Source organism: Limulus polyphemus, unplaced genomic scaffold (genome assembly GCF_000517525.1).
Source record: "Limulus polyphemus unplaced genomic scaffold, Limulus_polyphemus-2.1.2 Scaffold1587, whole genome shotgun sequence".
Taxonomy (NCBI): Eukaryota; Metazoa; Arthropoda; class Merostomata; order Xiphosura; family Limulidae; genus Limulus; species Limulus polyphemus.
This window is the reverse complement of record NW_013667197.1, coordinates 207,141-220,587: the sequence shown is the minus strand read 5'-3', so window position 1 is coordinate 220,587 and position 13,447 is coordinate 207,141. Positions and strand designations below refer to the sequence as shown.

The 13,447-nt window shown below is 32.4% G+C and overlaps 1 protein-coding gene across 2 annotated transcripts in view; it reads left to right on the top strand.

Moving 5' to 3' along the window:
• LOC106464205 (transcription initiation factor TFIID subunit 4-like) overlaps positions 1-13,447 on the top strand; it is a 64,335-nt gene that overhangs the window by 39,622 nt on the left and 11,266 nt on the right. The window contains exons 13-16 of one of the 2 annotated variants that reach the window (XM_013924334.2): positions 3,506-3,631; positions 4,317-4,373; positions 4,914-5,030; positions 8,040-8,090. In XM_013924334.2, the coding sequence (XP_013779788.2) occupies positions 3,506-3,631; positions 4,317-4,373; positions 4,914-5,030; positions 8,040-8,090 (351 nt within the window). The remainder of the gene's footprint in view (positions 1-3,505; positions 3,632-4,316; positions 4,374-4,913; positions 5,031-8,039; positions 8,091-13,447) is intronic. The other variant, XM_022391909.1, reaches the window with a different exon arrangement.

Below are 13,447 nucleotides of genomic sequence, written 5' to 3'. Positions count from 1 at the left end.
GCCCTTTACCTGAATCGAGCTTCACAAAATCTTGGTAGCTTGTGAGGGTAATTTTTCCTTCTCACTGATTTCCCTTCCTTCCATTTCCCAGTCTGATCCAAATAGACTACCATGTCCCATACATGCTCTTTGTTGTTATATTGCCTACATGGTTTTCTTCCATGGTGCCCATTCCCACCTCTGCATTCTTTGGCAATTATCCTTGTGACCTTTCTCCTTCCACCCTTACCATTTGGGCTCAGCTTTTCATTTGATTGGCTTATTCTTGTCTCCTTCTTCCTGTAATTTGTTCCAGGTGTTTTCTCACTAGATTAGGCACCTTACCTTTTCCCTGACATCTCATCTCTATTGTTCATTAGAGGATATTCTTCAATCAGGCATGTGGACCACACTGCATACATTCATATCTCACTATCTGCATCAGAAAGATATTTCTTCCTTGTTAGGTTATCATCTTCCACCTGTTGCCATTCTTCAGACTTTGGTGAGACTGTGACTGGGTAAGTTATCTTTTTGTATATATACCTCTTATTTTTAGGGGCATGTCCCTTTTTTTTTCTTTATGTATCCAGCTCTGTGGTGAGTGATGCCTGTCTGGATGTACTTGAACTAATGAAATCTGCACTGTAAGGCCAGGATGACTTAACAGTTATAATTTCCATGGCCACTAAATGTACACTGTTGAGATGGGGGTGTTCCACAAAATTGCTTATAGGTTTTTCCTCTCAATATATTTGCTTCATTACAGAGGGATTGAGATTTCTATATCAGGTGGTTCGGTTCCCTATCCAAACTTTGTTTCCTCCCTTTTGGATGTGCTCCTCCCATTTTCCGGCCATGTTTACAACACTTCTTTCCACACTGGGCATAGGGTTTACCTGGTACAGAAGTAATGAACTCTCTCACATAGGATCCTCTAATTTGAGGATCTCCCCTTTTCAGGTGTTCTTCGGGTGCTTCTTTCTTTCCCTTGCACCAGTCCCTCTACTTATTTAATGTGGGATTCTAGCTATTTGTGTAAGCGGGGGTAATGTATCGTATTGGAAGTAATAATTTTCCTATACTGAAAATTTATTCCTGATAGGTACTTACCTCCATTCACACTTCTCCCCCCCCCCACACACACACACCGACAATTGGTGCTTCCATTTTCTGCAGATAGTGATAGTTTGGTAGAATCAAATAGTAGGAGTTACGTGCGTCACACTCCTATTGGTGGAGGGTTGTTGCATGATGATTTACATGTGTGGGAGCACAAGGCCTGTGGCATGTATGAAAAATTTTTTTGCATATAGAGGGCAGCACTGAATGAGAATAGCTATATCTGTTAGTGGAGGTAAGTATCTAATGGAAATACATTTCCAGTATAGGAAAATTATAATGTCTGCTATTATATAAAGTAATTCTGGAGAGAAAAAAATATTATTGATTTTATTTTATATTTTTAAACTTCATTTTATCCTACATTGCTGATTTTGCTACAATTAGTGGTAGCATAGACAAAATAACTATTAAATATACAAAGTTTTAGCAAAATAACTATATACTCAACTAGGAGGTTCTAGAGGTTATGTAAGTCAAATATCAAAACTATGGTGAAAGGTAGCATTTTCATTCTTATGATGAAAATCACCTTCCACTCAGACTGACTCAGTAAAGGCTTGGTAAATTTTTAAATGAATCTTTAGTAAAACTACACTAGTAAAGAAACTTGTTTTTTTTTATGTACATTAAGCTTGTAATGTTTACCAAAAGCTTGCCCAATTTCTTAAAAATACATTTAGTACATTCAGTATTATAGTATTTATAATTTCATGGTTACAGTGTCAGTCAAATTTACCAAGCCCATATGCATAGGGTTAAAGTGAATAGAATGCATGTTCTGTAAATGCAGACTGTGTGTTCTGTTACATTATGTGACATATGGCCTTCATAAAAGTATATAAAGCTATTCCATGAGAATGTGGAGTATCTGATACAATGATGATGGACTGTTGACTAGATTTAACAAACTTTGAAAAAGACATTGTTGTTGAAGCCGGATTAGCATGAGCCGTTACTGAGAAAACAGTTAACTGAGATATGGAAGAAAGTTGTTTTAGTTTATTCTACGTAGTTATTATCTCAGAAAACACCAGCCAGTGGATAAATATTTAAATAAAAATAATAAGGCTGCTAGGAAATAAGAAAGATTGTGTGGTCCCATAGATATGGTTTGGGGACTTCAATGTCTTTCAGAACCATGTATAGAGAACTGCAAGAAATAAGGTATGGTTGTCATGCATCTTTACACAAACCACACATTTTTGCTGCAACATATTGAAAATGGCTTCAGTAATACAAAGGGCACCAAGAATTGAGATTGATTGGAAACTTGTTATGTGATTTGATGAAACTGATATGAACAGTTTTGTATGGGTAGTGGGTGGGGTAAAGTTGTGGCAACAATCTCACCAGGCTACAATTTCTTCCTGTTTTGTTTTAACTGTGCAGGCTGCTGGAAGTGGGATAATAGTAATGAGGTCATTTTCTAGGTGTGGCTTAGATTCCCAGTTCTTCTTGTGGGTTGCATTATATCTTATGGATATCTGAGTGTCATTTCCAACAGAAGTGGGCTGATTCAACATGACAATGCCACCAGTCATCATGCTTTTTTTTTTTTTATCAGTGGTTGGTTTGAGGAACATGAAACAGGCTTAGTTTAAAGATTATGACACAGACACTTGCCTTCTGTTCTGATTGTCATAATCCCCATCAGCCCAGGGAATATACCCTGCCTCTATCAAACTCTAACAATTTGAAGATGCTACTACATGAAGAATGGGGAAATATCAAACCTTATATCTACAGGATCTGATAGACTCCATGCCATAACATATACAAGCTGTTAATTAGGTACATTTTGAGGCAGTTCAATACGAGGTTAAGGTTTCTGTTATTTTGTCCATGCAATGCAATATTGTTCAAATTTTTTTTTTAAGTTAAAAATAATTAAGAATGAGGCTGCCAAGTTAGCCTTAATGACCCCAAATCTTTTAAAGTTAACCTTTTGGTTTGCCTGTAGTTCTATAAACGTGAAGGAAGTATCAGATTACTCAGAATTTTATAAGGAACTTGAGAGATTCTGAGTAAGCTTCTAAAACATTGTTAGATATGAGAAAATTAATCATAATTAGAAAACCAAACCTTATCAGGAAACCACAATAATGCTAAGGTTTGAGTTAATATTTATTTATGTTTATAGATTATCATTCTATATTTCATATATATTTTTTTAATGTTTCCTCAGAGTGGTGATTTTTATATTAACAAAAATGAATATATATGTATATAAACACCCTCTGAAAATGTTGCATGTAATGTTTGTTGTTTAAACATCTTTGAGAACTGAACATGTTGAATGTATTAAGAACAGTTTTATTTTATTAGTATTAACCATTGTACAACTGTGATGTTTACTGTTTGTTTTCTTTAATACATGCATGCCATTTTTTAATTTATGTAGAATGACCCAAGGTATGAAGTCACTCAAGATGTTAGGAGTCAATTAAAATACCTAGAAGAGTTGGATAGGCTAGAAAAAAAGAGACACGAAGAACAAGAGAGAGAAATTTTAATGAAGGCTGCCAAGGTAATAATTCTGTATTGTTGTTTGTTTGTCTAAAATGTTAAACAAATGATACATCATAAAAAATTTTGAGATTCTAGTGTACGTAATGTTTGTGCTAAGATTATATCCAGTCTCATAAAGCCTCAAATTAGTTGAGGATTTCTGAATTGCATTTTAAAAAGCAGCGGTGCACTAACAGAAAACCTAAGCACTAAATGCTGTCGAATGACTATTGAACTTAGTTGCATAAAAAGTACTGTGCAAAATTAAATTTTTTTTGTCTGTCATTGAAGTTTCTTAATTGTGTAATGTGTAATGGCTTTTATATATTGCTGAAACTACTGGTGTAAAAGTTAAGGAGAGCAATGTATTAAAAAATTGTTACTTAAACCATTTATTTGTTAAATCAATCTATTAACATTTTAAATTGTACCATCAATATATATGAACTTCTGTTTCAGTAAATTCATCAGTTGAATAACTTTAATATCTAACTTTTCCTCAGAATCATGTATATTTACTTTGATTTCCTAAATATCAATTCTTCCATAGTAGATCATTCCTACAAGTGGTTTCATGTATTATATTGATTGATGTAAATTCATGTTTTATAAAGCATATATATTAAAATTTTCACATAAAGTCCATTTTATTTTGCCGAAATTCAAAGTGTTCACAGCAGGTATATTCATATCCTCTCTTATAGAGTCGTTCTAAAGTTGAAGATCCAGATAAGATGAAACTGAAACTGAAAGCCAAGGAGGTTAGTTTCTTTAACGTTCACTCACTTAAGGTGTATGCAAGGTCCTGGTTACATAAATATTTACATTTTGTCTTCTTTTCTCTGTATGATACAATCTAGACAGCAGTCTTTATGTCAATTAATTTTGTTAATATTAATACCTGATATTTTGTTTAAACTAATACCTGAAACCAGTAACCCATTTTTTAACAGCTGTCCTAACACACCACAAATAGCTCTTCTGTTTCTGCATAAAGAAATTTACAGGAACTGTTTTTTTTTTAATTTATCAGAAATTAAATGTTTGCAGACTAATACAGCATTGGTGAATGTGTCTGTTGACATTTTTTTCCATTCGTAGAATGACATTATTACACACCACAGACATAAATATATAAAAAAAAGTTGAAAATTATGTAGAACAATATAATTAAATTGTGAGGTAGCAATTGAATATATATATATATAAGTAAATTTTTATGCTTTTTACTTTTTTGAAATGTCAACATTTATCTCACAGGATTTACATTATGAACACAGTTACGATTGTTTTTTTAACAGCTGCAACGAGCAGAGTTGGAAGAGATGAGACAAAGAGAAGCTAACATGACAGCTCTTTTAGCCATTGGTCCTCGGAAGAAACAGAAATTAGATACAGCTAAGACAGGACTAAATTCAGTAAGTGATTGCTCTTTTTGTATGCTCCAAAATCACTTAACTCTCTTGCTATGGGCTCAGTCGAATCAGCCAAGTTCTTTGCCCCAAATTGACCTTTATAGTTTCCATACTATAACTTCTAACATTTTTTTTGTATCTTCATGAAATTTTGGAAGCTTTCAGTAATCATTAAGTCATATGTACAAAAAAAATCTGAATTTTTAATGAAGTATTTTTGCTAAAAATTTATCTTAGAATACATGGAGTCAAAGTGTTAACTTCTCTGAATGCAAAATAATTTTCATGTTAAGGTTAAAAATACTTTTCTTCATCTCAAAAATCTCAGATGTAATTTGCATGATCTCTAAAACCTCCTAAATATATTTCAAACGTTCTTATTTCAGTAAAACTTTATATTTTAACTGTCTTTACCCTAACTATATATATATACATGAGGTTGGTCATTTTGACTGACCTCGCAACCACCAAGAAAATTGAAATAAATCTAGATTACTCTTTTTTCTTTCCAGAATAACTTCAGATTGTAACATGAAACTACATTAGTTTATCCTAAATAATTTTAAACTCATAATAGTATACATCTGTTTACACTTAAATTTTATTGTTTTATTGCCCTTTGAACCATGTCTAATTAATATTTGGGCCATATAAGTTGTAAATCTTTTGGCATATGTGTTGCTCATGTTACCCTATTGAATTACTTAATGCACAAGCTTGCGAGCATACCTGGTGAAAACATTTTTTTTTATTATTATTATAATTCTTTATTTTAACAAATATAACCTAAAAAGTTTCTAATTTTTACATTTTAGTTACTTTTGTTATAATAAATAAAGAATACACATGAAAAACAAGAAATAAAGTACATACCTGGGTTTTTTGGGTTTTTTTTGCTGTCAACTATTGATGGCACTTAACCCTGCTTTTTTTATACTGATGGTACTACTGCACTAAATAATTTTCTATTTAAGTACATAATGTACTAAAGAACACAGAATAATAACATGTAAAAACAGACAATGTTCCATAACTAATACACTTTTTCTGGCTTAGTAACTGTGCTATAGGAACCATTAAAAATTTAGCTAATCTCATCAATGTGTTTCTTGTAAGAATATAGTTTGAACTGGAAGTGAAATAGACTGTTACTGTTTTCTAAAATTTTCAATGCTGACTGAAGGATAGAAACCATTTTTTAATGAAGATGACAAAGATCTTCAGAAAAATGTTTAATTACTTGTACCTGATGTTTTGCTTATGTCTTTATCAAGGGTCTATGAACGTCACAGGTTACCAAACTGATTTTAAACTATAGTAACAGAAAACAAGATACTGCTACAACAATATCATGAAAAAGTGTACGTGATATGAGTATAGTCGAACAGTTTTGAATCGTTGATCATAAAAATATAGAAAGTGATAATAATAACATAAAAAATAGTTAAAATTAATAATAATAATAATAAAATGTTCAAGGGGCCAGGCATTTTACCTATAAATAGAAAGGTGTCTGGATTGAATCAAAAGTGATTCATTCTATTTTCTGTTGAGGAAATTGTCACAAGTTTTTAAAATTTCAATCAGACAATTTCCTCGAATCCCTTTTGATTCACTCCAGACACCATTCTATTAATTGGTACAATGCCTGGCCCTTTAACATTTTATTATTATTATTATTAATTTTATCATTATGATTTTATCTATTTTTATGTTATTATTATCAGTATTTATATTTTTATGATCAACAACTCAAAACTGTTCGACTATATATGTATCACATATACTTTTCCGTTATATTGTTGTAGCTTTCTTTCATTTTCAGTTACTATCATTTAAAATGTTTGGTAACCTGTGACATTCATAATAGACCCTTGATAAAGGCGTAAGCCGAAACATCGGGTACAAGTAATTAAATATATTTCTGAAGTTGTTTGTCATCTTCATTAAACAATAGACAAAACTCTGTACAGAAGCCAATATAGTATAATACATCATTTAATAGATTACAACCTCGGCTTTCTACTGCTTATAAATAATATAGTATTAAATGTCAGAGAGAACTATTGATAATTTGTGAGAGAGAGGATGTGACAGGTGGGCATGGTAAGAGGGGTCTAATTTTCTATTTTATGACTTTGTAACTGAATAAAATAGAAGACTATAAAAATTATGCTTTGCCTGAGAGTAATCATGAGTAAAATGAGTAATTTACATTAAATGTCATACTTCCTGGAGGGGTGGTATATAAATTAGAGAAGAGGGGATGCCTAGAGAGAAAATATCATAATTCTCATACTAGGTGAAATGTGAGATTGTTTGTATATTTTCTTATAAAATTAAGAACTTAAAACATATATAGGATTAAAACTTGGATTACTAGCTATGTTTTTATGCCGAATTTATCTGTACCATGGTAAGAAAGTAGTATAATTAAATTTTGAATATAACTCACTAAAACCTCATGGCATGTATAGAAAAAGATGCCTGTAGCAAAAGTGTTAAACAGTTATCAAATCTATTTGAAATTGTCTATGTTGGTGAAAAACTGTCTCTCAGAAATGATGATATTCTTCTTTAAATGATGTAAGTTGTAAGCATTGTATGTTGTTATTGAACTTGAAATACATTTTGGATTCTTTTGTAAAGCATTTGCTACAAATGTTTCTATTTTATTGAGCAAGATTTATCTTTCAATGTAAATGTACTATTATTGTATTTGGTTAAGTAGCAATAAAAGCACGTAGTGAGACTGGTGGTTAGGGCACTCGTTCACAACCTGTGGGTTGCAGGAACGAGTGCCCTATCACGAAACATGCTTGATTGCTCAACTGTGAGGGTGTTTTAATGTTACAATCAATCCTATATTTGCTGGTAAAGAATAGCCCAAGAGTTGTCAGTGAGTGGTGTTCACTAGCTGCCTTCCATCTTGTAAAGTAAGCTGTTTAATGTATCTTTAGTGATTTTGTAACGATCTTGACAAAAAAATAAATGGTAATTATAATTTTTCAGCAACTGGGAACAACTGGATCATCATCATTTTCAAGTAGTAGTAAACCACAAGTAGGTGAATCATTATTTCAACCTTCAGTTATAGTAACAAATACGTTTCACTTTTGTTTTCTGTAACTTCAAGTCTTATATCAGAATCTTATCTTTAGATGTTCCAATGAACTACTTTTTTACCTAACTTTCTGCATACATTTGGTTGTAAATTCATTTTCTATGATACATGACCATATTTCAAGAAAGTATTTTTAGCCAGTCCAGTGGAATTCTCCTGGTATTTCTTCAGGAAATTTGGTTTAATGGTTGTTGCTCACTCTTGTCTCTTGTCATTCTGTTTCTTTTTTTCATTGATGATGTCAAAATCTCACCATCTTCTGAAAAATACCATGTTAAGGTTTCTGTAGGATTTTTTAAAATCAAGTTGAAGTTGTGATAGATAGGGACCAACTTCCCAATCATAAACATCAGCAGTTGATTCGTTGTCTTAGGCTTCTTTGTTCCCCAAATGAATCAATCCATTCAGTACACACCACAGGGCAAGGGCAAAACAAAAGGATGTCAGCCACAGTGGCTAAAGTACAGGGAGGGCACAGCCTTTACTACCATATTAACAAATAGAGAGAGAGAGAGAACTAGCCAACTGTGTAAAAACAATCTTTTGATCACATGTTGAATCACGTTCCTTGTTTTTCTTAATAACATGGATTGCATTGCAGGTTGGGATGATAACTTGTATCTGTTGTTCTTATTAATACCCCTATCACATTTAAGAAAACAACTAAATTTTTATGAATAACACTGAATATGTGCATGATCTGGACAACTCACTTCAGCATCATTCTCAAAAATGCCATACTATCATCAAAATCTACAAAGCTTACATTACACCCCTATATAAATATAGATGTCGTGTCACTTGTAACATGTCTGACCCTAAATACACCTCTCCCCAATGAATATGTCAGCAATCTCACAGACTTACTGTCCACCAAAGAATGCATCCATAAACTAGCACAAAAATACTACAATAAGTCGCACACACACACACACACACACACACACACACACAACAGTCATACCAGCACCTTTCAAACATTAGCAGCCACACCCGCTACATGGCAAACATAACATCACCTCTAAACTACATAAAACCACAAGCCAATACATCCTAAGACCAATGCAATAGAGTGTTAAAATAAATATTTATATGCTAACAAACTTCTTTTCCCTTTCAGCTTCACATCTTGGGCATGGGTCAGGTAGATTATTTGGCACCTGGCCCATGAAAGCAGGTTTTCTCCAAGCACTCCAGTTTACTCCTGCATTAAAATCAACCAGGACATTGAATAATTCTATCCCAGCCCCTTAAATAGGGCTGTTTCTCTTGCAAGTCCACTAGCCTTGGATATAATCTTACGTTAACTTTACAGAGCTTTCATTATAAATGTACATGAAATTTTTAAAAACCAGTCAAACAGAAACTCGTGTACTTTGTTCTGCTTCTCTCTTCTCATCTCAACTATTCACTTCTTGCTGACGTCATCACTACGTGCAGCAACAAATACACGTGCATTGGCTTTGTCAACTGAATGACAGTTTCTTCATGGCTTTCTCTCTCTGCTCGAGTTAGCACATAAAATGTTTCCACAAATCTCGAACAAGGTGCTCTACCAAAATTAAGCACAGAGGGTACTTCTCATCCAAATTTTTGTGGCATTAACAATTTGTCTCTTGTGGGGTGAAGAGAAACAAAAGTTTCTGAGCATCCTGGGTTGTCTTTCAGACCCCAAAAATTCTTTGAGGCCTGAAAGATGTCGAATTTAAGTTCTTGCCAAAAATTTGTTGTATTATTTTGCTTGATTTTGTCTTTTGTCAAGTTCTTATGTGGCATCAGACATTGTAGTTGTATTTGCTTCCATATCTGCATTTGATTGTGCTACAAATTAAATTCTCCAGAGCATTTTTGCCATGATCAGTATAGTACTGATCAAATTTTGCCTCTTATCAGTATCTGCCAAAGGTGGTCAGTGATTCAATATCGTAGACAAGTGTCTGTATGTTGGTTTATGTAGTGACTGAATTATTTGTAAGAGTTTGAATGTGTCCATATAATCTTGTTGTGTATTTGGCATAAAGAAAGTACTACAGAAACATACATACAACTTACACATTTATTTTTAATTTTCTTAATTCTCTGGTTGTATGTTTGTGAATGCCTTGTCTTTCTTCTTTTCTTAGCATTGTCCCACATTTCAATTACTGGACTGAGATCATACATTAAAATGTATGGACCTAACATTACAATTCTCATTAACTTTTCATGGTAATGGTTTGTACCCATTTGACTTAATTCTCATATGAAGAATGATACACAGTTCAACAATACTTACAATAACTTTCTTAACATCACATCCATTGGTAAGATTTTTTTAAAGATTACAATTATTTTGTACACGAAGAATGAGATTATTTTAATTAGAGATAGATTTTTTTATTAGTTATTTGCACTCAGACTCTGAATTTTCGAGTATTATCATCAATGTTTAGTACAATGAAATGTTTAAAATTAAAAATAGAAAAAATGTACATACATTTTAATTTTTTATCTAATAATCTTAAAAGATATTTTGGTTATATTCTTAATTGTAAGTTTTGACATTTTCATATAGAGTTTATTTTGATGTTTTATTTTCCTTTTCTGTCTTTTAACATTATTATTTATTGTAACACACGTCAACAGGCATCCCCAGGCAATATTACAATATCATCGGCAGAATATTGGGACACTCGCCTACTACACTAAGCCTGATGAACTGAGGCAGTTTGGCTTATATTTTAAAAACTTGTTAAACTTTTTAATATGCATTTTAAGACATAAATAACACATAATTAATTAAAATGTTAAACTAAAACCTTAAAACAATTTAATTGTCTATCTAACTAACATATTTATAGGTGAGAAACAATGCTAAAGTGCTAGCAAGGACAAGAGCAGTTTGACTAGTTCTCTGTGTAATTCTTCATGCCAATTTTAAAATATCTATTGGGAGAGGATATTTTAAAATGTGCTTTTTCTATTGGTTATAAACATCTAGCTGAACTTAGTATAATTGGATGAGAAATTGCAACTCTATGTGTAGAAAGTGGGTGTGGCATTTGTTAAGAATTCCAAGAAATTTATTTCTCCTTTCCGCGATTGTGCCATAAGGAGCTTGAAATGAGAATGTTTAAACAGAGCATTTAACCTAGTTTCTGTCTATATGTGGAAGCATAGTGTACATGAAGAAGTATTCAAGCTACAGAAATGAAAATTTAAGATTTTGTGAACTTGTGGGTCATGTGACCACAAAACTAAAATTTAAAGAATTTTTCCTTTGAAATAAAGGAATAAAAACTTAGATAATATAAAACTTAATGCTAATTTTATTGGCTTACATTGATCATAAGATTGCTTAATTTTGTTTTGAATGTAAAAAATATAATTTTGTGACATGCGAAGTAAAGGGTGCCCGTAAGTATAGGGTTAAACAGTATTTTTCGGCCTTAATAGAGCATCTGAATTTTATATTGATCCTGATTTGTACAGAAAGGGCTCTTTCACAATTAACTCTTGATACACAAGAGTATATGGCTAGTTGACACAATTTTTGACATGAGGAAATTGATCACCATGCAGTTTAATACTCCTTTTACATAAATGTTCAGGTTTTGAGTTTTTATGTGTGTCTTTCAATATGCCTTAGAACCTAAGTCATTCATTTTGAACAAAATCAATTTTGTTAAATATAGGCAGCATTTCAGTTTTAGTACTTTTTTCCCAGTCATTAGAAATGTTGGTAAAATTTTCATAAAAATTTGCAAGATCAGACTGCTAAAACAGAAGGCTCCAGTATGGATCCTAGATTATGAACGATGATTTCATTTTGCTGTGAAAGCTTATCAGTGATGTTCTGATGAAGTCTGTCTGTGTATTTACTCATCAGTTGCTTTTCTTCTGATAGAGTCCCTTCTGAAACAAAGTTTTACACCTTTCATACACCCATCTTTATGTTCCTAAGTGCTTACTATCTCCCTGTAATTTTCACCACCTTTCTTTAGCTCACGGAATCCAGCTAAAGTAGACTCAACTAATGGTCTCTCTTGATTGACAACCAGAATTTCATGCTGAAACCTCTAACTTAACACCTGAATTTCATTATGGACATCTAACATGAGGCTTGTAATTAAAGCTATTTTAGTGCTGTTAAAGTATGTGTGTAGTGATTTTAGCTGTTGTATCTAGTTCATAAATTGTTGCTACAACAGAAGAATAATTATGATACACAGCATCAACTGCACTTCTCACGCTCAACTATCTCTCAATTTGCAGTTCTTTGTCATTTAAAATGCTCTGAAAGTTATGCAGTTTTACAGTTCTTACTGAAGAGCTGCTGAAGAAATAATACAAACTGTTAAATTGTATATTTAATTGAGTGGTTTAATGTTTTTTGATGGCATCGACATATCCCAATGCAAGTGTGTGGGCCATATATAGTATGCCTTTGTGACAAATGGGGAAAAATTTTTACTTTATTTTCACACCTACACTAGCCCTATGATCTACTATGGTAGCAGCTCCATCTGTACATAAGGTTACCATTTGTTTCATATCTACTCTCAATTTGTCAAAGGTATTCTTCAAATGTTGGGAAATTGTATGGGCTTTGCCATCATAAAGCTTTGCACTGTATAGATAAGATGTCTCAGCATTGTCTTCATGCTTATATTTTACACAAAGGACTAGCTTTTTTTTCCCAAGTCCTTGGTCATGTGACTCATTTATCACAACACCATAAAAGTCCCATCTTTGGAGACATTTCAAAATGTCATTATGTTAACAGTTTGATTTGATATGCATTTCATTAACCCCCTTGCAACTGCCTCTGTAAATTCCCCCGACCATGTGACCATCAGTGTCTCCATAATTTAACATGTTTTGTGTATCTTCACAAAAATGTTCAAGCTTTTAGTAAACATTACAAGTCTTTTGTAGACAGAAAATCAGAATTTTTAATTAATTATCTTACTATAACTTTGTGAATATGTGGAGTCAGAGTGTTGACCGCAGTGAGTGTAAAGTGATTTTCATTTTAACCCTATGGTTACATATCCCCTTTCTGTGCATGTCACAAGGTTTTACTGAGTTAAATAAAAATTTAATTAAGCAACTTTACTATCAATGTATGTCAATAAAATTTGCATTATAATTCAATGTTTTATATTATCTGTGTTTTAATGCTTTTAGTTCAAAAGAAGCTTTTACAAAACACTCTTAATGTTCAGTTTCGTTGTCCCATGAAGAACAAGTATTTACAAGTCTTAGCTTTCTAGTCTTTGTAACGTAAGTAAATTTGTCTCATACACTAAACCTT